The 26,825-nt window shown below is 43.1% G+C and overlaps 1 protein-coding gene and 1 pseudogene across 1 annotated transcript in view; both read right to left on the bottom strand.

Annotated features, from left to right (window-relative positions):
* ITGB5 (integrin, beta 5) overlaps window positions 1-26,825 on the bottom strand; it is a 126,010-nt gene that overhangs the window by 90,920 nt on the left and 8,265 nt on the right. The window contains exons 2-3 of the mRNA XM_008577644.1: window positions 19,963-20,048; window positions 9,728-9,932 (exon numbers count right to left, since the gene is read on the bottom strand). Coding sequence (XP_008575866.1) covers window positions 9,728-9,932; window positions 19,963-20,048 — 291 coding nt within the window. The remainder of the gene's footprint in view (window positions 1-9,727; window positions 9,933-19,962; window positions 20,049-26,825) is intronic.
* On the bottom strand, window positions 11,778-13,492 carry LOC103594433 (annotated as a pseudogene).

Below are 26,825 nucleotides of genomic sequence, written 5' to 3'. Positions count from 1 at the left end.
GGAAACCTCAGGATCCTTTAAACTTGCTGCTCAGTATCTGCAGCAGTAAAGTGGGGAGGATATTCATTATTGTGGGAATTAAAGGAGATAATGTGTATAAACATCACATAAATGTTCCTACACAAGGAAAACTTTGGCTTCAGTTCCCCCCATAAGTCAATTATTAAAGCAATTTCCTGTGGGGATAAAAAGAGAGACAATTCTGGCAGAAACTTGAGTTTGAATGGCTACAGCCATGGGCATATAAATTTAACTCCAAATTTTCCAGATATGAAGGCAAAAAGGAAAATAAGATATGATAGGTCCCTTTGTATGCAAAGAGGGTACCTTATTTGGATGTGAGAAATCTCTCAGCATTAAATTCTAAGAAAAAAATGATTACTAAGAAAACACACACACACAAACACGCATGCATGCACACCTTCCCATAAGGAGGCTACAAAAGAAATATTCCTCCCAGATTTCCAGAAAGGGAGGGATGTAAGAATGAGAGTAGGACTTATTGCAGCCTCTAATATGCTTGATTTTAAATGCCACAAACTCCTGAACGGGCCCGGCATAATGGAATGTTCTGTCAGCAGATTTTGGAGGACCACATTCCTGGTCAGATTCTTGTTGGCGTTAAGCTGCCAGTGCACCAACTCCCAGCAAGGGCCTCTCCAAGGTCAGCAGACTGATGAGAAGCCATTCCTGCCCGTGACTGCACTCTGCTCAGAGAAGGTCTGGGGCACATTTCCCGGCTTTGGGTTCACTTCCAGAACCACACACACTTAGACACCCTCCTCCACTCCACCCACACTGCTCTCCTGCACCTCTGGGGACTTTAAACCTGTGTCCATCTCCCATGTGTCCAGCAGGGTGTGGCACCCTTTTTGCCTTCACTGCCATGGCTTGGTCTGTGCCTGTCTCTAGTGACACCATCCCGGCCCATGGGTCCCACCATCGCCCCCTCTCCCTCCCACCCCATGTAGGATTCCTCCAGGCTCATCTCCCCCTGTGGCTGAACCCCTTCTCTCTGGAGCACAGGATCCCCACCTCAGGACCAGCAGCAGGATCAGAGAGAGGCCGGTCATCAGGCATCTGTGAGAATGAAGCTACTCAAAGCAAACTCAAAGACAGGCCAGTCATCAGGCATCTGTGAGAATGAAGCTACTCTTGAAAGAGCCCTTCTCACATCCTGGTTTTTCCTTTTTCCAAAGCAACGAGCAGCAACCATTTTTTGCACAGAATTCCTGCCATGCTCAGTTCCTAAGTATAGATTCTCCCACTGTAATCAGGTATCAACTAGCATTCCACCTGAAATGTATTTTTAAGGCTTTCTTCTTTCTGCCCTCCCTTTAATAAAAAGTGAAAAGTTAGCTTTTTCCTTCAGGACATGTATCAGGTGACAAACATTTCTAAAGAGTGGATAGAGAATTCCCACAAGAACTTTTATGATTGGTTTTTATTCAAGTGTTAAGACAAAGTCATTCCTCAGCAGATAAGGCTTTTGCCATCCCAAAATAAATGTGAGTGGTTTTTGATTCCCTAGAATTCCGCTTCTGTGTTAGAAATTGAAAGCAAAAAGGGAAACATAGAAATCAGCTATACTCATATTATAACAGGACTACAGCTGAACAGGGAATTAGGGCCCTAGTGCACACCTTGTAAGACAAACATACAGCTACACTGTTCAGTACAGCAGAAGGTAATCAGTATCCCAGAATTAAATCCAGATCTAGAACAAGGCTGCCAGGCTGTACTGCACCCCATCCCCCACCTCAGAATTCTGACTCTTGGACTGGCTGGTTTGCTCAGTTGGTTAGTGCATAGCCTTGCAACACCAAGGTCATGGGTTCAGATCCCCATACTGGCCAGTCACACACACACAAAAAATCACCAAGAATTCTGACTCCTGAGGGATGGAACCAAGGGACAAGTCATCTGAAGAGACGGTCGGCCTCCACAGGGTCTGCCTGCAAGCACCAGGGTTCTACATTTCTAGCGTCCTATAAAATAACCCCTTATTCATCCCTCATCAAAAGGCCTTCTTCATCTTTTTAAGCATGTACGCTGTCAGTATGGGTAACAACTTTATTGCAGAAGCAATAACTAAACCAGGTAACTGGCACCTCCAAAGCAGAACCTGGAAGGAGAGGGGAGAAAAAACCATAAGTAGGGGCTGGCAGGAAACCCACATCAAAAGTGGCCAATCACCTGCAGTTTAGTTCATAGTATGGTACCAAATGTCAGTCTGCTGGTTTTCATAACATACTCTGCTTATGTAAGATTTTATCATTGGAGACAGCTCAGAGGGGTACATAGGAAATCTCTGTGTTATTTTGCAGCTTCTTGTAAGTCTAAAATTATTTCAAAATAAAAAGCTTAAAATTTAAAAAAAGCTACCAACCATGGGTCATTTTTTTTAAGAGGCTAAGGGATCAAGGCAAATTAAAGACTTTAATAAACCCTTTCTAACTGCCCCAGTGTTTCAAAACCTCCTCTAGCTTTGACCATCTCAATAAACTTTAAAGTTTATGTCCTTTCTTAAGGATTTTGTCCTTTGTTAAGGAATTTTTTAAGGTTCTTATCCTGACATATAGTTTCCAGTATTGAAACAAAATGGAAAACATGATCCTGTGTTTATATAAAATCTTGGTTAACGTTTGGCATTTCTTCAAAAAGTTAAACACAGAATTACCATATGACCCAGCAATTCCACTCCTAGCTATATACCCCAGATTATTGAAAACATTTGTTCCCGCAAAAGCTCGTACGTGAATGTTCATAGCAGCTTTAGTCATAATTGCCCCAAAGTGGAAACAGCCCAAATGTCCATCAACTAAAATATGGTATATCTACACATACACAATGGAATATTACTTGGCCACAAAAGGAATAAAGTACATGCTGCAACATGGATGAACCTTGAAAATATTTTGCTAAGTGGGGGAAAAAAAAAAACAGATATAAATGGCCACATATTGTATGACTTATAGGAAATGTCCAGAATAGGCAAAACCATAGAGATAAAAAGTAGATTAGTGGTTGTCAGGGGCTGAATGGGGAGGAGGGAGGAAAAGCAGGATAAGGAGTCACCGTTAATGGGTATGGGGTTTCTTTCTGGAGCAACGAAAATGTTCTGGAATTAGATAGTGGTGATGACTGTACAACCTTGCAAATATACTAAGACCCACTACATTGTACACCTTAAAATGGTGAGTTTTATGGTATGAGAATTATCTCTCAATTTTTAAAGAAAGAAAAATAAAGCAAAAAAATCCTGCTAAAAGTAGAGGAATTTTTTTCTCTGTTTTTTTCCTCCCCCAGACTTACCCTGGAACAATAACTCTGCCTGCACATTGTCTTCCATATTATGCTGAGACTTGTCCTTGATTAGTGTGGTATAAGGCTGGCAAAGTGTTACATTTCACTCAACAAATACCTATTCTGAGGTATGGGGGTGGGGCAAGGGAGGAGACAGAAAAGCATTTCTAAAAATATATAATAGAAAACCCAGTTCCTACATACCTGAAAGCTCTCCCCAGAGTTGGGCGGAAATTACCCTGAGGTAAGTATGCATTTGGTAAACTGAAAATTTTGCTAACTGCAACATGCCATTCTCTCCTCCCCCCAAATAGGTATCTGGAGTTTGCCTGTACTTCTCTTTATAAATATTAAAAATTATATTTTCATATTTTTAAGAGGCAGCATTGGTTTCAAGTGCTACTATATTTGGGAAACATATTCACAATGGTTCTAGGCCTTTAGGAATCCACATTTTCACCAAATCTCCCAGTCTTCATCTCTACAGACTGAAACATCCTCATGGTTCAGGTGTGTCTTCATAAGGCAGCTAGCCCCTCCATCACCTGGACCTCCCAGTGACAGGCTCCCCATAGCTGCACCTGCCTCAGGACAGAGCCGCACAGAGCACCCACATCATGGTTTGTATATACACAGGATCATGTTTTCCATTTTATTTCCATTACTGGAAACTGTATTCCTAATGCTTAGCAGGAGATGTGACTACACCAAATAAGATTGATTTCTTTTTCTTTAACTGAGCATACAGGGAGTATTATGCATAAAAGCATACTGTGCATAAATTTGCCACAGCTTGAATCACTTTAACTCCTCTATGGGGGCTGTTTTAAAAGCCAGTTGATAAGTCAAACTAAACAACAGTCTCTCTGATCATAGTCACACTTTAATTTTGATGTTAAAAACTGGAATTATTAAAATAGTGACATCTTTGATTTTGTGTGACATCCAACTCTTTCCTAATCTACATCTACCCTAAGGAATGAAGATTTGCCACCATGAAGGATATTTCTTCAAGAGAACACCACACTGTCTGAGAGCTATTCTAGATGAGGAGTTCTGAAAATACAAGTTAAAAACCTCCTCAATAATGACTTTGAAACTATAAACTCTTCGACAGGTGTGAATTTCAGTCCTTGTTTTCAAAGATTATTCAGTGAAAACAGTAAACAAATATAAAGACATTATAAGTATATAAAATGCAAATACATGGGAATAAAGACAGAGGATATAGTAAAAATGAAAATATTGTGTTAAAGTGGATGATTTTTGAAGGATTTCCTTTAAGTTACTGTTATACCGTTATTACAATAAAAAGGAAGATACAGCATTAACATTAGTTGATAACCATTCTTATGAAACTCCAGAATGTTTCAATATCTCAATAGTCCACAACAATTCCTACATCCCCTTCTAGGTCAAAATGCTTCACTGTCCCAGAGACTGGCTTCACCTAAGATGATTTATTTTTCCCCAGAGGACTTTACCAAACATCAGCCCGTATCAAGGCTCAGCTGACTCTTTACTGCCCTCTCACAGTTTTGTAAGGTTCCCTTCCTCTTCTCTCTCAGCTTAGTATGTCACCAAATAAAAAGGCTGAGTGTCATTTACAGTGAGAAGATTTGCAAAAACCCTAACTTCAGTTAATTCCAGCACTGAGCCCTTGGTGGGCAACCCAGTAGTTTGGGCTTCTCTACCCAGAAGGGCCTAAGTAGACCCCTGGTTTGTTTCTTATTTTCAAGACAGTTGAAATAGACAAAATACAACATTTCTCAAATATATGATGACTCAGAGCTCTTTCTAAAAAGTCCATGGTGCTGAACCATACAATAACGATAACAGCAGCAGCAACAACGACCTTATTGAGGGCTCACCATGTGCTGCGTCCATCTTTGGGTTTCCTCATGTGTGAAACAACAGCTACCTTATGATAGGTCAAGTGTTTAGCACACAGTAGGTATGCAAAAACTGTTAGTTTCCTTACATCATGATCAACCCTAGGGCTCGCAGGGGTGCCAGAGTCACAGAACAAATTCTACTCTAAAAGTTTGTCCCTTCAGAATGCCACAGACTCTAATGGAATTTGCTGACAGGAAAAAAAATACTTCTTCCTAAAAGTAGCACTGTCCCTGAGCAACTTGCATTGACTAGGGAGTAAATCTATCAGTATCCTCCTAGAAAAAACAACAGCATCAGTCACAATAGCCAAAAGGTAGAAACAACCCAAACATCCATTGACAGATGAACGGATAAACAAAATGTGGTATAACATACAATGGAATATTATTCAGCCTTAAAAAAGAATGAAGTTCTGATACATCCTCTGATGTGGATGAACCTTGAGCACACTGAGCTAAATGAAGTAAGCCAAACACCAAAGGACAAATATCAGGTCACTCCATTTATAGGAGTTACCTAGAGTAGCCAAATTCTACTGTAGCAGACAGTAGAATGCAGGTTACCAGGAGCTAGGGGAAGGCAAATCAGGAGTTACTGTTTAATGGGTACATATTTTCCGTTTGGGATGATGAAAACGTTCTGAAAAAAGATAGTGGTGATGATTACACAACATGGTGAATGTACTTGATGCCATGAACTGTATGCCTAGAAATGGTCAAAATGGTAAATATTACGGTATATATATTTTACCACAATTTCAGAAAGTAGCCAAGATGTCCCATCTGTCCACAGTCGCCTTGTGCTCTGCTTCCTGGGGTCTGAGACTCACGAAACCATCCCCTTCTCCTGGCTCTGACCCCAGCCTGGCTTGGATCATTCCCATTATAAACACGTCTACCTCCTTAGGGGCTGTGCCGAGCCATCCTACAGGCAACTCACCGGGCCGGAGACTCAAGGCAATCTCCTGCGGCGTCATCTGAATGACATCTGAGCCCACGGAGCTGGAGCCCTTGCTGCTGAGAGGTAGGCTCCGCAGGACACGGGTGCTGCTGGCTGGACTCTCAATCTCGCCTCCGCAGCCATTTCTGACAAGGTTTGCCCTCAAGTCACACCGGGAGGTGACTGACCGTGGGCTGCCGAAGTCCTAGGCAAGGAAACAGAGGAACAGAGCAGGAAGCAGTCAGGGTGGCCCCCCAGAATATCTCAGGTGATAGATTCATTGCCATGTGGTTCACTTCAAGCTCTCTACATTCCATTTTCATTGTCTGAAACTGGAGAAAATGATAATCCCTATCCCAAATGCCTCACTGAGTATTGCAAGGACTAATTGAGGTCCTAGATGTGAAAGCATTTTGCAAACTGTAACGCATAATTAAAATGTTTGGTTTCATGTTATTTTTGATGGTCAAAATGCTTCTACCTGCCTACACAATTAGCAAGGGAAAGAAATCAAAGAGGTCAAAAGTTGTATAGCTAAATTTTTTTTAAAAGATGGTAAGTGGGTGAGAAGTCCTCATTTAGGCAGCCAAGAATTAACTGTTGAGCTCTTCATGCCCCAACTTTTGCAGGGATTGGACACTGCACGACCATCTGGCAGTATACGTCCACCCAGCAATCTGCTCCTAAAAGTTTATCACAAAAAGATAATTGAAAGAAAGGGGAAATGTTATAAGAAGATACATACTGCAGTATTATTTATAATATCGTAATCTTACAAACTTGTAAGCCTAAATCCCTAAACCATAAGAAAATTATGGTATATCACTTCAATAGATGGTATAATCATTATAAATAATTACAAAGATTAAGCAGAAATTTCAAAACATTTATACTATGAAAAAAATAGAATTGTATCTGTGTTAGGATTTGAAAAAAATAATGAAGTGTTATACTAGAAGGACTAAAATATTTTTGTTTTTATCTTTATAGTTGTTTGCATGATAAAGACACATTGATAAGAAAAATCTTTATTTCTTTAAATTGGACTTGGGAGAAAGCTGGACAGCAGAATGACCCAACTTAATCTGGGGCACCAGGAGTTTGAAGCATTAATTTTTTAATGAAATAATATACTTTGCTATAAAATATGAAGTCTGTAAGTATNCCCATAGCTGCACCTGCCTCAGGACAGAGCCGCACAGAGCACCCACATCATGGTTTGTATAAACACAGGATCATGTTTTCCATTTTATTTCCATTACTGGAAACTGTATTCCTAATGCTTAGCAGGAGATGTGACTACACCAAATAAGATTGATTTCTTTTTCTTTAACTGAGCATACAGGGAGTATTATGCATAAAAGCATACTGTGCATAAATTTGCCACAGCTTGAATCACTTTAACTCCTCTATGGGGGCTGTTTTAAAAGCCAGTTGATAAGTCAAACTAAACAACAGTCTCTCTGATCATAGTCACACTTTAATTTTGATGTTAAAAACTGGAATTATTAAAATAGTGACATCTTTGATTTTGTGTGACATCCAACTCTTTCCTAATCTACATCTACCCTAAGGAATGAAGATTTGCCACCATGAAGGATATTTCTTCAAGAGAACACCACACTGTCTGAGAGCTATTCTAGATGAGGAGTTCTGAAAATACAAGTTAAAAACCTCCTCAATAATGACTTTGAAACTATAAACTCTTCGACAGGTGTGAATTTCAGTCCTTGTTTTCAAAGATTATTCAGTGAAAACAGTAAACAAATATAAAGACATTATTGAGAGCTATTCTAGATGAGGAGTTCTGAAAATACAAGTTAAAAACCTCCTCAATAATGACTCTGAAACTATAAACTCTTCGACAGGTGTGAATTTCAGTCCTTGTTTTCAAAGATTATTCAGTGAAAACAGTAAACAAATATAAAGACATTATAAGTATATAAAATGCAAATACATGGGAATAAAGACAGAGGATATAGTAAAAATGAAAATATTGTGTTAAAGTGGATGATTTTTGAAGGATTTCCTTTAAGTTACTGTTATACCGTTATTACAATAAAAAGGAAGATACAGCATTAACATTAGTTGATAACCATTCTTATGAAACTCCAGAATGTTTCAATATCTCAATAGTCCACAACAATTCCTACATCCCCTTCTAGGTCAAAATGCTTCACTGTCCCAGAGACTGGCTTCACCTAAGATGATTTATTTTTCCCCAGAGGACTTTACCAAACATCAGCCCGTATCAAGGCTCAGCTGACTCTTTACTGCCCTCTCACAGTTTTGTAAGGTTCCCTTCCTCTTCTCTCTCAGCTTAGTATGTCACCAAATAAAAAGGCTGAGTGTCATTTACAGTGAGAAGATTTGCAAAAACCCTAACTTCAGTTAATTCCAGCACTGAGCCCTTGGTGGGCAACCCAGTAGTTTGGGCTTCTCTACCCAGAAGGGCCTAAGTAGACCCCTGGTTTGTTTCTTATTTTCAAGACAGTTGAAATAGACAAAATACAACATTTCTCAAATATATGATGACTCAGAGCTCTTTCTAAAAAGTCCATGGTGCTGAACCATACAATAACGATAACAGCAGCAGCAACAACGACCTTATTGAGGGCTCACCATGTGCTGCGTCCATCTTTGGGTTTCCTCATGTGTGAAACAACAGCTACCTTATGATAGGTCAAGTGTTTAGCACACAGTAGGTATGCAAAAACTGTTAGTTTCCTTACATCATGATCAACCCTAGGGCTCGCAGGGGTGCCAGAGTCACAGAACAAATTCTACTCTAAAAGTTTGTCCCTTCAGAATGCCACAGACTCTAATGGAATTTGCTGACAGGAAAAAAAATACTTCTTCCTAAAAGTAGCACTGTCCCTGAGCAACTTGCATTGACTAGGGAGTAAATCTATCAGTATCCTCCTAGAAAAAACAACAGCATCAGTCACAATAGCCAAAAGGTAGAAACAACCCAAACATCCATTGACAGATGAACGGATAAACAAAATGTGGTATAACATACAATGGAATATTATTCAGCCTTAAAAAAGAATGAAGTTCTGATACATCCTCTGATGTGGATGAACCTTGAGCACACTGAGCTAAATGAAGTAAGCCAAACACCAAAGGACAAATATCAGGTCACTCCATTTATAGGAGTTACCTAGAGTAGCCAAATTCTACTGTAGCAGACAGTAGAATGCAGGTTACCAGGAGCTAGGGGAAGGCAAATCAGGAGTTACTGTTTAATGGGTACATATTTTCCGTTTGGGATGATGAAAACGTTCTGAAAAAAGATAGTGGTGATGATTACACAACATGGTGAATGTACTTGATGCCATGAACTGTATGCCTAGAAATGGTCAAAATGGTAAATATTACGGTATATATATTTTACCACAATTTCAGAAAGTAGCCAAGATGTCCCATCTGTCCACAGTCGCCTTGTGCTCTGCTTCCTGGGGTCTGAGACTCACGAAACCATCCCCTTCTCCTGGCTCTGACCCCAGCCTGGCTTGGATCATTCCCATTATAAACACGTCTACCTCCTTAGGGGCTGTGCCGAGCCATCCTACAGGCAACTCACCGGGCCGGAGACTCAAGGCAATCTCCTGCGGCGTCATCTGAATGACATCTGAGCCCACGGAGCTGGAGCCCTTGCTGCTGAGAGGTAGGCTCCGCAGGACACGGGTGCTGCTGGCTGGACTCTCAATCTCGCCTCCGCAGCCATTTCTGACAAGGTTTGCCCTCAAGTCACACCGGGAGGTGACTGACCGTGGGCTGCCGAAGTCCTAGGCAAGGAAACAGAGGAACAGAGCAGGAAGCAGTCAGGGTGGCCCCCCAGAATATCTCAGGTGATAGATTCATTGCCATGTGGTTCACTTCAAGCTCTCTACATTCCATTTTCATTGTCTGAAACTGGAGAAAATGATAATCCCTATCCCAAATGCCTCACTGAGTATTGCAAGGACTAATTGAGGTCCTAGATGTGAAAGCATTTTGCAAACTGTAACGCATAATTAAAATGTTTGGTTTCATGTTATTTTTGATGGTCAAAATGCTTCTACCTGCCTACACAATTAGCAAGGGAAAGAAATCAAAGAGGTCAAAAGTTGTATAGCTAAATTTTTTTTAAAAGATGGTAAGTGGGTGAGAAGTCCTCATTTAGGCAGCCAAGAATTAACTGTTGAGCTCTTCATGCCCCAACTTTTGCAGGGATTGGACACTGCACGACCATCTGGCAGTATACGTCCACCCAGCAATCTGCTCCTAAAAGTTTATCACAAAAAGATAATTGAAAGAAAGGGGAAATGTTATAAGAAGATACATACTGCAGTATTATTTATAATATCGTAATCTTACAAACTTGTAAGCCTAAATCCCTAAACCATAAGAAAATTATGGTATATCACTTCAATAGATGGTATAATCATTATAAATAATTACAAAGATTAAGCAGAAATTTCAAAACATTTATACTATGAAAAAAATAGAATTGTATCTGTGTTAGGATTTGAAAAAAATAATGAAGTGTTATACTAGAAGGACTAAAATATTTTTGTTTTTATCTTTATAGTTGTTTGCATGATAAAGACACATTGATAAGAAAAATCTTTATTTCTTTAAATTGGACTTGGGAGAAAGCTGGACAGCAGAATGACCCAACTTAATCTGGGGCACCAGGAGTTAAAAATCTTTATTTCTTTAAATTGGACTTGGGAGAAAGCTGGACAGCAGAATGACCCAACTTTATCTGAAGCATTAATTTTTTAATGAAATAATATACTTTGCTATAAAATATGAAGTCTGTAAGTATTGATCATTTCCAGCAAAGTGATGTCTGATGGCAAAGCAAGCCCAGGCTTCTCTCTGAACACCCTTACACTGACAGATGTGGAAAATCAGATCACCTCATCCAGCTGGCTGGATGCCAGTCTGTACTGGACTGCATAGTCCTCATAACGGCTGCAGGAGTTAGCACACTGATCTCTTCCTCTCCCTCTGTAACACTTTGCAAGAACGCCTCAGATGAGTCAGTGTCCCTTGACTGCTGTTACAAGCCAGACTGCTAGCAGAGGTACGAAAAGCAAAGGGACTCACCGTTCACCAAGGTCTCAGATGTCCCAGGACTAGTCAATGTCCTTTAGAATCTTTGCAAAATTCAAGACCAAAAAGTCAAGAAGACTTTGTGGTATCTTTAAATAAGTAAAACCAGATGTATCATCCCTAGGCCTACATGGAAGTTTTTTATGTGTTTTCTGGGTTTTTTAGATAACTGAATGATTTTTTTTTATTTCGTGCATTGAAACCCTGGGGATCTTGCCTGTCAACAACCTTGGGGACCACACTGTAAGTATAAGTGGCTCCACAAACACCTGTGAAACAAGGTTAGAAAAATGATTATTCTGAGCCTAGATTTCAAAGCTAGGGTTTCCAAACCGGATTCCAGGTGGTCAAGCTTGGCTCTGATGTAGCAGTCCTAATGAAGCAGCGAGAAAAGCATAGGGATGGGGGACAGGAGTATTAACTACCCAAGGGCCCTGTTAAGTATTGGTCTGCTGTCTTGAGCTGTCTGAAACAGAGGGCCAATTACCTGTCCAGAGCTTGAGGGGATCAGGGGCTCGCCTGCCCAGAGTTTACTCAGCTAGAGAATTTCTCAATTTCTTATTGGCACACTGAACCTTGCTGCTCAGCTTCTCCACTTCTGAGGAGCTGGTTGTACTTGGCCCAGTTCTGATTGTCAGGGTACACCTGTCTTTTTTTTTTTTTTTTTCCTTCTCCTTTTAGTCTTTTTTACCGACTGGTAACGGGATCGCAACCCTCGGTGTTGCGCCCGTACCGGGGACCGGCAACGGGATCGCAACCCTCGGTATTGCGCCCGCACCGTGCTCAGCCAGTGAGCGGGAACCGGTCTCCACATGGGATCCGAACCCTTGGCGGGAGCACCGCTGCGCTCCCAAGCAGCGCACTCTCCAGTGCGCCACTGGGCCGGCTCAGGGTGCACCTGTCTTGATCAATCCAGTGCAGAGCCCCCACAAGGTTGGCAATGAAAGTATCCTCAGTCTCCCCTGAGCAATGGGAACCCCTGACACCCCTCCCACTGGTCTAGGCCAACTTACATACCAGAACAGACAGGTCACAGAGCCAATCTGCTTCACTTCAGCAGGAGGCAGTTGCATCACTCCTCTTCCACAGCCTCGGCAGCTCACTTTGGGTTGGTCACTGAGATCATCCCCTAGTACCAGGAAACCTGCACTGGCGAACTTCACCCGAGCTTCCCAGCCATCCTGCTTGAAGGTTTTTTTTTTTTCCCCTTTTTGTCTTTTTTCGTGACCGGTAACGGGATCGCAACCCTCAGTGTCGCGCCCATACCGTGACCGGCAATGGGATCGCAACCCTCGGTGTTGCGCCCGCACCGCGCTCAACCAGTGAGCGGATCGGTCTCTATATGGGATCCGAACCCTCGGTGGGAGCACTGCCGCTCTCCCAAGTGCCACACTCTACCGAGTGCGCCACCGGGCCGGCCCGAAGGGGTTTTGATAGACACTACCAGTCCTTGACTTACACAGGGCCATACCTGCTGGGATCGTCAGGAGACTTAAAGTCTAGATCATCATTCCCAGACCTGAAGAACTCTGAAGTAGCCAGGTCCATGCCAATTACAACCTTAGTACTGTAGCTGGCTTCTCCAATTGTGTTCTTTAGTAACTCTAGGGCTTCTTTATTTTCTAGAACGTTAGGAGCAAAGCCCTCTTCATGCCCCTCATTGGTAGCAGCTTTCCCACATTTCTCCTTAATAACATTCTTCAGGTTGTAATAAACCTCAGCTTCAATGCACATGACTTCCCTGAAGTTTGCTGCACCAACACCAAAGACCATGGACTCCTGTGCTGTCACCTGGCTGCCAGTGTGAGAACCACCACTGATCACCTTAAAGCTGCAACTTGCAGGGTAACTTCAGAAGTGCCAACTAAGTACAGGGGAGTCCCCTTCTCAGCAGCTCCAGTTTTACAAACAGGAAGGGACACCCTAGTATGGCGCACATGGACCAAATTTAGATTTATTCTCATTGCCATCCATCTCTATCATGTCAAAGTTCAGTCTCTTGCTGCTCAGGGCAGGTCCAATGGTTTTATTGATGTGCTCGATGGCTTCTGAGCACACAATACATCTTTACCTATATAAAGAATCTTGTCATTGTCCCAGAGCTCCAGGGCCTCAGAGCCACCTGTTGAGGAATTACTGGGCATTGCAGGTCTGAAGAACCTTTTGAGAGTAAGGCAGCTATCTCGACAGTGGGATTCCTCTAACATTTGAAGAGCTCTCTGGCATGGAGTCTGAAAATAGCCATGACTAATTTCTAGCCATAGGTTCTTGTTGTCCAAGAAAGGGACAGAGAGTGCTGCAGACCCCAACAGCGAGGGTTGACCCACAAGCCCAGAAGCTTCTCCTCTATTCCCCTGAGCAACTTTCTAGATATTTTAATTTTGAACAAGGACGGATACATATTTAAGGAGAGGAAACCAAAACCACAGAGACTAGGAGCACATCTTGTGATGGTTATGACCTTCCAGGCACACATTACAAATCAAGAAAATGTCTTAATACCTGTATTTCTAAGATCCAGATTCTATGAATACAGGTGCCTCGAATTACAAACCCTTGGAGAAAAGGAAGACTCATGATTAAGAAAATCCTCCTCGCATGTATGGCATTCTGACATCTGATGTTCTTAGAGCTTCAGATCCCTAAGGCCTGACACCCGGATCCTCTGCCAGGTGTCAGAATATAGCAAGTCCAAGGGAAGGGGCCATGGACGAATCACCTGGTGCGAGCCCCTCACTTCTACAGGCAGGAATGAAAGGTCTGCATGCCTAAATTCACCCAAGAAGCTTGAGTTTGTCTGGCCCTGGCTTCCTAGACCCACATTTGGTGCTCTTTGCAGCATCTCCTCCCAACTCAGCCAAGGCCACTGCTGAATTCTACAGCAGGAAATTAACTCTGGGCCCACAGATTCCATCCCTCTGAATGTAGTACTTTTTTGCTGCCCCAAATGCAGAGATCTTCTCACCACTCATAAAACTTGAGGGATAAATATCCTCTTAATGCACAGAAACAGTATGGAAGGGCCCCAACCTCTCTGTAAGCAGGGGTCGGGGGAGGACTTCATCTCAACACGGAGAAATGGGAACTAGCTTCAGGATGGGCTTCTAATGGGCCACAGCATGACTCCTTGCAGGTGCTCCCAGTTTCATCTGGAAGAGGTTTTAGTGCCTGAAGAAGTGTCTATTCATGGAGGACTCGTAAAGGGTAACTACATTACAAGCAAGTTAGTTACCAAGAGAAGCAACAGAAAGGAAACAGGGACTTTGTACTAGTTCATTTCTGTTGCATATGACAAAGTACATGAAACTGGGTGATTTGTAATAAAATTTATTTCTTACATTTTCTGAGGCTAGAAAGTCCAAAGTCCAGGGAGCACATCTCAGGTGAGAGCCTTGATGGTGGCAATAGTGATGGCGGAGTATCACACTACGAAATGGTGGAGAGAGAGCAAAGACTAACCTCCTCATTCACTCTCTTTTTAAAGCCCTCAGAACGCACCCCTGACCACCATTATTAACCCATTCACTAGGGCATGGTCCTACAATCTAATTACCTCTTCAAGGCTCCATCTTTCAATTGCGATAATAAGATTTCCCATCCTCAGCAGTTACAGTGGGAATTAAGCTTCAAATATATGAACTTTGGGGCAGCACAATTCAATCAGTCCACAGCATTCCACCCTGGCCCCTAAGGTTCATATGCTTCTCAGAGGTAAATTACGTTCATTCTATTCCCAAAGTCTTAACTTATTTCAGCTCAAAAGGTTCAAAGTCCCATCTGTGAAATCAATACAAATTATCTACTGCCAAAGTACAATGGTGGGATGAGCATAGGGTACATATTCCCATTCAAAAAGGGAGAAATAAGCCAAAAGAAAGGGGTAACAGGTCCCAAACAAGTCCGAAACCCAGCAGGGCAGGCAATAAAGTTCAAAACTGACAAATCATGTGCCTTGACTCCATGTTCGACATCCTCTGCATGCTGGTGCAGGGGTTGGGTCCACAAGTCCTTGGGCAGCTCAACTCCTATGGCTTTCCTGGTCTCAGGTGATGCTTCAGCTCTCGCAGGCTGGCATTGCACGCCGGTAGCTTCACGGGTCTGGGGTCTCCATGGTGGTCCCACTCTCATGGCTCCACTAGGCATGGCACTGTTGGGGGGTTTTCTGCTGCAACTCTGACCCCACATTTCCACTAAGCATTGCTCTAGCGAAGACTCTATGTGGTGAATCTGCCCCTGCAACAGATCTCTTCCTGGGCCCCCAGAATTTTCCACACATCCTTTGAAATTGGGGTGGAGGCTCCCAAGCCTCCACAGCTCTAGCATTCCATGAGCCTGCAGACCTAACACCACGTGGATGCTGCCAAGGCTTCCAGCTTGTATTTTCCAAAGCTGCAGGTCTAGCCACACCTGGGGCCAATTTAACCACAGCTGGAGCAGCCAAGGCAGCTGGGGTGCTGGTGCTGGAAGCTGCTTCCCGAGGTGGTTCTGGGCAGCAAGCCCATGGAAGGTGCCTCAGGCCTGTTCCCCGAGACCATTTTGTCTCCCTATAGGTCTTTGGGCCTGAAATGGAAGGGTTGGCCCCAGAGGCTTCTGTACTGCCTCCAGAGCTTTTTCCCCTTCTCTTAATTATCACTTTCTTTTGTACTAATCTTCTTAGCACCACTGTATTTTTCTTCTGAGAATGCTGTCAGCTTCTCTACCATATGACACAGCCAGGCTGCAAATTTTCTAAATCTTTACACTCTGCTTCCCTTTTAAATTCTGTCTTTATGTCATGCCTTTGCTGCCATAACTCAGTGTAACCTATTACAAGCAGCCATGCAGCTTCCTGAATGTTTTGCTGCCTAGAAATTTCTTCAGCCAAATACTCTGGTTCACAACTCTTAAATTCCAATTTCCACAAAGTCCTAACGCATGGACACAACGCAGCCAACTTTCTTGCCAGTTCATAGCAAGGTTGATCTTTGCCCCAGTTTCCAAAAAACTCCTTCTCATTTACATCTAAGATCTCCTCAGTGTGGCCTTTACTGTCCATATTTCTATCAACATTCTGCTCACCACCATTTAACCAGTCTCTAAAAAGTTCAAAATCTTCCCTAGTTTTCTTGTCTTCTAGACTCCCATCAGCATCTAGGCTTTTTCTAGCCTGTTCCTCCAAATTCATCCAGCCTCCTCAACACCCAGTTTCAAAGCTGTTTCCACATTTTCAAGTATTTGTTATAAGCAACACCCCATTCCTGGTACCAATTTTCTGTATTAGTCCATTTCTGTTGCTTATAACCAAATACCTGAAATTGGGTGATTTATAAGAAAACAAAATTTATTGCTTACGTTTTCTAAGGCTAGGAAGTCCAAAGTCCAGGGAATACGTCTGGTGAAAGCCAGCTGTTTCTTGTGTGTTTTATACTGTGCTGTACAAACAGCACCATAAGTATTCAAGCTGGGTGAGAAGCAGGGGGCCAAGGCTGGCTAGGACAGCCCAAGTGTATCATGAAGGACAAGAGGAAGGGCAGCGTGGACAGGTGAGAACAGGCAATAGCCCACACACCCTGCTCTTAGAGGAGGGGAATGTCTGGCCACTCAGGTCATGGAGGGCAGAGGGTAAGTCTGAAGCCCTCAGGAAAACTACGGTTAGAAAACAAAGTAATACAGGCTGACTCAAACACAACACCCATGAGAGAAGCAGAAACAGGAGGGATGGGATCAGCTTACAAGGGGTGCTATATGCAAAAGTAAGGAGTCCCCCCTGCCCACCTGAAGTGAAATAAGGAAGTCTTTATTGGATGTAGAGCAGGGGATCCCCATGGAGTGTATTCTGGGATTAATTCCACAGTGGTATGCAGAGACAGGCAGGCTGATCAGAATCCACAGAAACATGCTGTATAGGGACCTGGCCCTCCTTGGCTATTTACTCAGTGCCAGCTCTCAATATACTCACACACCATATGCTCTCAGCAGATACCTTACTGCTCTGATGATGTCCCAGGATGCATGGTTAAGAAGTCATCCAGCCACGCTTATTCTGTCTGGCCAAGGGGCAGGAGTTGATCAAAACCATTCCTGAACTCTCCAAACCCAGCTCCCTGAAACACACTCATGCCCTGGGGAAAGCTCACTCTCAGAGGAGATGGAAAGCTGCATTCTAGTGCAGGGATCATAGGAAGTGCTATAAGCACAGAGGAAGCCCAGTGGGCTAGACAGGGAAGACAAGTGTGGGTGGGGACAATAACACGCTCCTGGAGACAACTTTATTCACTGTCGACATCGGGAAGTCAGACTTGTGGAAGCACCAGCACAAGAAAGGCAGAAACGTAAAACAGACAATGGACCCTGGCTTCCAGATCTTACTGCCCACATTTCACTAGAAAATATCAGTGAATAACAGCAGCTGGTAGCTAGATAACTCATTCAGCCATTCAGGAGGCTCAGTTAATTAGCAGTCCCATTCACAAGCCCTCTCATGCACTGATCTCATTCTATACTCCCAATAACGCCGGAGGGTGAGGATTGTCATCGTCACTTTACACATCAAGAAATTAAGAGAAAATTATGGCAAAGCTGAGATTTAAACTTTGATTTTCTAACTCTGCGTCTTTTTAATAGGCCTCTTTTATCAAATATGAATTCCTGCCTGATTCTTGGCTGGATACTAGATATACCAAGATGAATAAGACCATTTAGTTTCTCATGGAGATGATGATTTAGTTTGTAACAGACAAGAAAACAAATTAACACAATAAGATATTATAACTGCTCTGGAAGGAGTATAGAGTATAGGGAGACAAAGAGGTAGACATGGCCAACACGCACCAGACACACAATAAATCTCCATCCAGTGAAATCCTTCAAACAACATTTGTTGAGCAACTACTATGTGCCAGGCACCATTCTGGGTGCTGGAGATACAGCAATGAAGAAAACAGATAAAAACCCTACCCCTAACATTCTGGTAGAGGGAACTTACATTCTCATCAAATAGATGAAAAGATAGATGGACAGATAGATGGACAGATGGATGGATGAACGGTCGAACAGACAGGTGTGTCTGAGGGAATACCGTGAAAGTCTTCATAGAGTAGATGAGGCTTGAACTGATTCTTAAAAACTGGAAGACAAGGTGCTGGTCAAAAGAAGGAGGGGAAAGGCAGGAAGGCCCTCCAGGTAGAAGGAGCAGCAGAGGGAAAGCCATGAGGATGTGCATCAGGTGGGGCTCTTTGGGGATCTTCAGGAAGTTCCCTCTGGCTCAAGTGCTGGGGGCGGGCGGAGATGACGGTGAGGAGGAAGGCAGGGCCGGCAGAGCTTGGGTCTGTCCTGCAGGTCACCAGGAACCAAAGCGAGGTTTTAAAGAAGGTTCATAACAAAGATACTACAATTAAGCACAAATGTAATTAAGAGTTTACGTATGTGAGAGATTCCTCTCAAAAAGTAACTTGGTTAGTAATCTTACTCCCTACAGGAAAAGTTCTAGAGAGTTCACATGGTAAGAGGCAGTAGAGTCTAGAGGAAAGAGCTTGGGCTCAGAAGTCCAAGCAGCCAGATTCAAAACCAGACCTCACGTGAATCACTTTACCTTTCAGATTTTCATCAATGAAATAGATGTATTACCACTCCCCCGACAGAGCTGTGGTGAAGATTAGAGATCAAGTGTGTGGCATCTAGGGGGTCCCCATGTGATCACAGGTTAACGGGATACCAGACCTCCAAGGCTGCCATGATGGAGAATAACCCTGGCCTCCCAGGGGCCATCTCTTCTCCCCGACAGGGAAGCCAGATTCAAAACCAGACCTCACGTGAATCACTTTACCTTTCAGATTTTCATCAATGAAACAGATGTATTACCACTCCCCCGACAGAGCTGTGGTGAAGATTAGAGACCAAGTGTGTGGCACCTAGGGGGTCCCCATGTGATCATAGGTTAACGGGATACCAGACCTCCAAGGCTGCCATGATGGAGAATAACCCTGGCCTCCCAGGGGCCATCTCTTCTCCCCCTGACAGGGGCCGCACTCTGAATTGCAAAGACTGAGCAAGTCCTGGGTTGTCTTACCAATAGCCTTAACGGTGCACTCGTGCAGGAGAGTTTGCGCTCCATGGTTCTAATAGCAGTTTAGAAAACTGACCCTGAAATTTCCTTCAAGACAAGAAGTTTATAAATTCATCATTTCCTGATTAGCCCACGAAGGCCTGATATTTGCATTGCTTTATGATATCTATATGCCTAACATGGCCCCAAACTTATATCCCTTCCTATAGGGCTGAAAGGAACAGCAGCCATTATTTTCAAATAATATCATCCCATGAAGGCCAATTCCTAACATTCATTCTCAAATAAGCCACACTAAGATGACCAGCATCCACCAACATGCCACCCACCCAGGCATGTTTTGAATTGTTATGCGACAAACTCACTGCACAAGCTCAGGTTTTTTGGAGTTCTTATACCAAAGATCAGAAAACTTTAGAGAAGAGTTCTAAATGGTTCTCACACAAAAGGCAAGAAAAGCCTTGTTTCCCTAAAACAGGATTAACATTCAACACTAACTTATTTCATAAACTCGGAGTTTTCATCGCCCTGGGTGGAAGTCGAAGAGGCAGCTGGCAGAATCTGCACACACTTTTTACATATGGTGAATTTGTGTGCTGTGGTACAGCACTCCTCCCCGGCACTGTCCCATAACACTCATTCCCCTCTTCCTCCCCTTTCCCTCCACATACCTCTTTGGAGCACCAGGCACATTTTGGGTGGATTAGCAGACATTCTTCACATGAGGTGGCACTTCCACTAGTGCATATGTTAAGACCTTCAAAGCAAGATAAAGATATACCAATTAGTTGCTGGCTACTAGCCTTACTGATGAGGCCTTTGAATGGGCAGAGGTTGGGGGAAAATTACTTCCTTCTTTAACAGGCGTGCTCTCTGAGGCTGAAGGGCACAGATCCCAATGCTAATTGCAGGTTAAGGCTCATTTGCTGAGGCTAAACACTGAAGCATCTACCAAGCATGCACACTTGTGTTAGCAACTCCCATTTCTGTTGCTGGGCCCACTTGGATTCCCATCTCTTTCCCTCATAACTCACTGAAGGAGAACAAGGCCCCTTAGTCCCTCCAGAATGACAAAAATAGTACAAAAAAGGAAACAGGGGAAAAAAGCCCACAGATGTTTACTCAGGCATAAAAAGGAAAATCATAAATCGGATACTATCACATCAAAATCCACAGTGTACTGAAAGAAGCCAGCATACACTTTAAAGAAGAATGCATCCTAGGAATACAATATTGGGTTAGGAATGAATGAAGGAAATCCATTGATTCATATCTATTAATTGGTCAAATAAGAAAAACCATATCATTGCCTCAGTAGGTAATGAAAAGGCTTTTGCTAAAATTCAAAACCCATCCCTGATAAAAAATCAGAAACTAAGATTAGAAGGAAACTGCCTTATCATTGTAAAGGTTACTTATTTCACATCCAGGCCAGTCCTCCCTCTTTAACCACATTAGTCTGGGGAGAGATCTCCCAAGGCAGGCTCAACTGTGCTGTGAGTTTAAGTCCATTGCCCTCTCCCTGCACCCCCCATCCCCACCCCTCCTACTCACCCATCCACTCCACCAACAGCACAGGTTTCCTCGGTGAAATTTATCATCCCTTTCTTTTCCTTTCTCTCTAAAACATCTACGACATATTACTTTTGACCAAGAGCAGACCTTGTTGATCATTTATTTTCTCTCTGAATGCATATGACTCTATTTGGTCCTCACAGCACTAAAAGACCCAGTGGTCTCTCCTGATTGTTGCCATGAATGTAAAGAGAAAGGGAGGCAGGCACACTGGATGGATGAAAAGAAGAAAATCCCTAGGGCTACCAGCCCTAGAAAGAGGGTTCAGATCTTAGGAAAAAAAGAGTCAAAAGATTTTTTAAAAAGAAAGAGTAAAGAAGAAAATATAGAGAAGTGGGAGATTGTTCCCTAGTTCTATTAAATACCATAAAAAACATTTATTATAAAACAGTAGCTTTTCTATATACTAACAATGAACTATCTGAAAAAGAAATCAAGAAATTAATCCCATTTACAATAGCATCAAAAAACACAACCAACCAACTTAGGAATAAATTTAAGCAAGGAGGGGAAAGATCTGGATGCTAAAAACTATAAAACATTTATTAAAAAAAATTGTAGACTCCCCCAAATTAAAAGATATCCTGCATTCATAGTTTGGAAGAATTAACATAGTTAAAATGTCCATGATATCCAAAGCAAGCTACAGATTCGATGCAATCCCTATCAAGATTCCAATGGCATTTTTCCACAGAAATAGAAAAAACAATGCCAAATTCATAAAGAACCACAAAAGACTACAAATAGCCAAATATACTGAGCAACAAGTATAAAGCTAAAGGCATCACACTATCTGGTTTCAAAATATACTACAAAGCTATGGTAATCAAAACAGTATGGTACTGGCATGAAAACAGACATATAGCCAATGGAACAGAACAGAGAGACAAGAAATAAATCCATACATTTACGGTCACCTGATTTTCAACAAAGGTGCCAAGAACACACAATTGGGGAAAGACTGGTCTCTTCAATAAACAGTGTTGGTACAACTGAACATCCACATGCAGAATAATGAAATTGGATCCTTATATCACACCGTATACAAAAATAAATTCAATCCACATGAAAGACTTAAAAGTAAGACCTGAAACTATAAAACTACCAGATAAAAAATAGGGATAAAGCTTCTCAACATTGTTCTGGACAATGATATCTGTGCCCCAAAAGCACAGGCAACAAATCAAAAATAGACATATGGGATTGTATCAAGCTAAAAAGCTTCTGCACAGCAATGGAAACAATGAATAGAATGAAGAGACAAATCAGACTGGGAGAAAATATTTGCAAAATATTTGGGGAGAAAATATTTGCAAACCATACGTCTGATAAGGGATTAATATCCAAAGTACATAAGGAACTCAAACAATGCAATAGTATGAAAACAAATAACCTAATTAAAAAATGGGTAAAGGACCTAAATAGACACTTCTCAAAAGACAACATACAAATGGCCAGCAGATATAGAAAAAAATGTTCCACATCACTTATCATCAGGGAAGTGCAAATTAAAACTACAATGAGCTATCATTTCATACCTGTTAAAATAGCTGTTATCAAAAAGATAAAAGATGGGCTGACCCCGTGGCTCACTCGGGAGAGTGCGGCGCTGGGAGCGCAGCGGCACTGGGAGTGCCGAGGCTGAGGGTTCAGATCCTATATAGGGAAGGCCGGTGCACTCACTGGCTGAGCGCGGTGCAGATGGCACCAAGCCAAGGGTTACGATCTCCTTAACTGTCAAAAAAAAAAAAAAAAAAAAAAAGACAAAAGATAACAAGGGTTGGCGAGGATGTGGAGAAAAGGGAACCCTTGTAGCTGTTGGTAGGAATGTAAATTAGTACAGCCATTATGGAAATAGTATGGAAGTTCCTCAATAAGTTAAAAATAGAACTATGATATGATCAAGCATTCTACTTCTGGATATATACCCAAAGGAAATGAAGTCAGTATTTCAAAGAGATAGTTGCACTCCATGTTCATTGCAACACTATGCACAATAGCCAAGATATGGAATCAACCTAAATGCCTATAGATGGATGAATGGATAAAGAAAATGTGGTATATACATACAATGGAATATTACTCAGCATTAAAATATGAAGGAAATCCTGTCACTCGCAACAATAAGGTTGAACCTGGAGGACATTATGATAAGTATAATAAACCAGGCACAGAAAGACAAATATCACATGATCTCACACATATGTGGAATCTAAAAAAGTTGAACTCATAGAAGCAGAGAGTAGAATGGTGATTGCCAGATGCTGGTAGGGGTGGGGTAGGGAATGGGAAGATGTTGGTCAAGAGTATAAAGTTTTAGTTAGATGGGATGAGTAAGTTCTGGAAATCTACTGTACAGTATGGTTAATAACATATTGCATACTTGAAAACTGCTAAAGGAGATCTTAAATGCTCTCAACACACACAAAAAGATAACTATGTAAGGTGATGGATATGTTAACTAACTTGATTGCAATAATCATTTCAATATATACATATATCAAAACATCACATTGCATACTGTAATATATAAAATTTATATTTGTGAATTATACCTCCAGAAAGCTAAACAAATAAAATAAAAATTTAAAAAGTAAAAGAGAAAAACTGCTAAAATAGGGGGAAAAAAGACATCTTGATGCTCTAACATTTCCCTAATTTGCTAATTTTAACCTCCTGTTTTTCCTTTGTCACTAGCTGTAAAAACACACAGAAACAGTAAATGGCAAAGGAGCTGACTGTGCAGTATGGGGATGAGGTGGGGGTGGACTAAGAAGTTGCATTGTGTCACCCCAAGGGACATTATTGGGAAGAAATACCCATTGGGATAAAAACGGTAGCTGGGACACAAGGGAAGAGAAAAACAGGCAGGACCTGGGATGCTGGAAAGAAAAGAAGGGTGGCTCTGGGAGCCCACAGGGGAGAGAACAATGGTTTCCATCAGATGGAAGCCCCAGCCCTGAACCCTGGGTCCCTCGTTCCCACCAGTGGTTGCCCTCTTGGGTGTCATCTATCCCACACCCAGGGAGCTGGGGGCCCCAATGCAGGTATTCCTCAGACACTGCCTCACTACCAGGCCTGCAGCAGGAGCTCCTGGTGCATTTGGGACCCAGCCACCGTGTACGGCCTCACTTCAGCAGGAAGAGCCATCCCAGGTCCACGTATGATCAAGAAGGTCTTGGAACACAATCCACCGGGAGCTGGGCCTGCCTGCCTCCTGCTCTCACTGACAGCCTCCTTTCTAATTTTAAAATGAATCCAGACTTACAGTCAAGATGGCGGCATAGATGGTCCCCAGCGGCACTCTCTCCGACAAAGCAACCAATTTACAACTATAAAAAAGCAATGACAAGCAAGCTGGGGCCGCTAGACCTCAGAGGAGGAGAGACCTACAGAGTGCATGAGGGGAAGAGAACCCATAATAAGAGAAAGAAAAAAACTGCTCCAACCATTTTGAATCCTAGATGCTTCTGGGCTGGAGCTGCTGAGCTCATGGAGCTGGAGCTGGCAAAAGCCGCAGCTGTGCCCTTCAGAGGAAGTTGCTTGGAGGCAGCAGGGGAGAAGAGGGTCTTGGTGGCCCCCAAACCAGCAAGATCACTAATAGGGTTCCTGTGGACCCACAGAGCAGTGAGGAGACACAACAACTGAAAAAAAGGAGCCATTTAGAGGCCGGTGAATCATTGCAAGGGACCAGAGCACAGCCCATCCCATCAGAAGTGACTGGAGCACAGGTCGGGGTGGGGGAGACAGGCCCACCAGGGGAACACTGGGGCACAGCAAGGACAGCTGATCTGGTCCCCAATCAGCATAAGACCACTCAGAGGAGACTGGTCAGGAATGCAGAATTGCATGGGGTGCAGTTTGATGAAAAAACTCAGGCCCAGACTACAGTTTCTACACAACCCAGGTGCACCAGAATTCTCTAGACCCAGAAGTACCTATAAGTCAACCATTAAAACCCGAGCAGCACAAAAAGACTTCCCTTGGGAATCAGCAGCAAAGCAGCAACTTAGCTCAACCACACAGCTCAAGTACTGGTCCCCACAGGAAGTTCCTCCATTTTAGAAGCAAGCAAAGGACAACAAATTAGTTCCAGCACAGAGTTTAAGTGGTAGGAACAGCAAATAATCCAACACAGAACTGAAAGAAAAAACAAAGTATCCACAATCAGAGACAAAGTTTGATATTAACTAGTAAAGGTCTCATTTCACCAAAGAACACCTATAACACCTAGAAGGACCAGAACTCCCCTGGGTTACCAAGCCAGAAAGGAGGAAGGGCTGGGGGCCTCAGCCATGCCCCCTGACACCCAAACCAGTCCCGAGGGTGGGGGCCTTGGGCCTCAGCCACAACCCCAATATGTGAAACCACCCCAGTGATGACCACTGAGCCACTGCAGGAAGCGCCCCAGGCTCTCCTGAGCTGGGGTAGTGGGGGGCCAAGTGCCTCAGCCACACCCTCCCAACATGTGCAACCAGCCCAGCAACAACCACCAAGCTGCAGCAAAAAGGGCCCCAGGTTCCTGAGCCAGGGTGGTGGGGGGCAAGGGCTTTGGCCACACACCCCCCCCAACATCTGCACCCAGCCCAGCAATGACCAAGCCACCACTGGAAGCCCCCTGGTCTCCCCTGTGGGAGTGTGGGGGTGCCACAGGCCTCAATCCTGCCCCTCCTCCTTCCATCACATTTCCTTCCCCTTTCTCTTCTCCCCCTCCCTCCCAACTGCTCCATAACATCATAGAATGTAAAAACAAATATTAATAAAAAAAAGTTTTTAAACCAAAAAAGACAACAAAAAAATAAAATGAATCCACTCAGTGGTTTTCATATAGGCACGTAAGACTTTAAAAATGAGAGTGTGTGCAGGAAAGTTTCAAAATGCCAGTTTCAGATTTTGGTCAAATCTCCTTGCCTGTCAGAAACCACTAAATGAGGTGGAGTAAATCAAATCTAGAATGAAAGTTACTTTCCTCCTCCTCTCCCCAACCATATCAATTCTAACTCAGGCCCCAGTGGCATATCATTATCTTGGATGTATAAAATCATTTCCAGGGGCCGGCCCGGTGGCGCACTGCTACAGTGCGCCGCTTGGGAGCGTGGCGGCGCTCCTGCTGAGGGTTCGGATCCCACATACAAACCGGCCGCTCACTGGCTGAGCAAGGTGCGGGCGCAACACCGAGGGTTGCGATCCCGTTGCCGGTCCCGGTCCGGTACGGGCACGACACTGAGGACTGCGATCCGTTGCTGGTCACGAAAAAAGACAAAAAGGAAAAAAAATAAAATAAAATAAAATCATTTCCATAAAATCATGGAATTGTAGCACCTTGAAGCTAGAATTGTTTTAAGACGAGCTAGTCAAGTTGCCACATTTTATAAGTGAAAATGTGAGAAGACAAAAATGACTTGAAACAAGGAGTTCTGTCTACAAGGATGTTAGAAGGGGTTCCGGTCAGCAATTGCCCACACAAGATGTCTCCCTGGTGGTCCTTGCTCCATTCCTAGATGCAGGGACAGTGTGACCACTGAGCTCCAGCGTCCTCTGGAGAAGATCTCTAACAGCCCCTTAGTCAGAAAGGAATTTGAGGTGGGAAGCCTTGTTATGACTCTGCTCAAAGCCGCATAAACTCATGAACAACACTTTCGAATTACCAGAGACTGAGCACTGGGAACTTGGGTTGGGGGTCCAGGGCTCAGGGAAATAAGAGCTCCTCAGTTCTGAACTGCCCCAGACCAGACTGGGCTCTAGTCTTCTATCTACCAGCCTAAAAGACCTTGGAGACAATACTGAAGAGGCTCAAAGGACGTGACAGACACCTGGAATGAAAACACATTGAACTGTAAAATATTTAAGTCTTTCCCTACTATATCTATTATTATTAAATATTCACATGCAACAGTAAGGTAATTTTTCTGCACTCAAAATGACTGCCCTAAAATTAGGTTGCTGTTGGGACAAATTC

This window comes from Galeopterus variegatus, unplaced genomic scaffold, assembly GCF_000696425.1.
Source record: "Galeopterus variegatus unplaced genomic scaffold, G_variegatus-3.0.2 Scaffold1555, whole genome shotgun sequence".
Lineage (NCBI taxonomy): Eukaryota > Metazoa > Chordata > Mammalia > Dermoptera > Cynocephalidae > Galeopterus > Galeopterus variegatus.
This window is presented reverse-complemented; position numbering and strand designations above follow the sequence as displayed.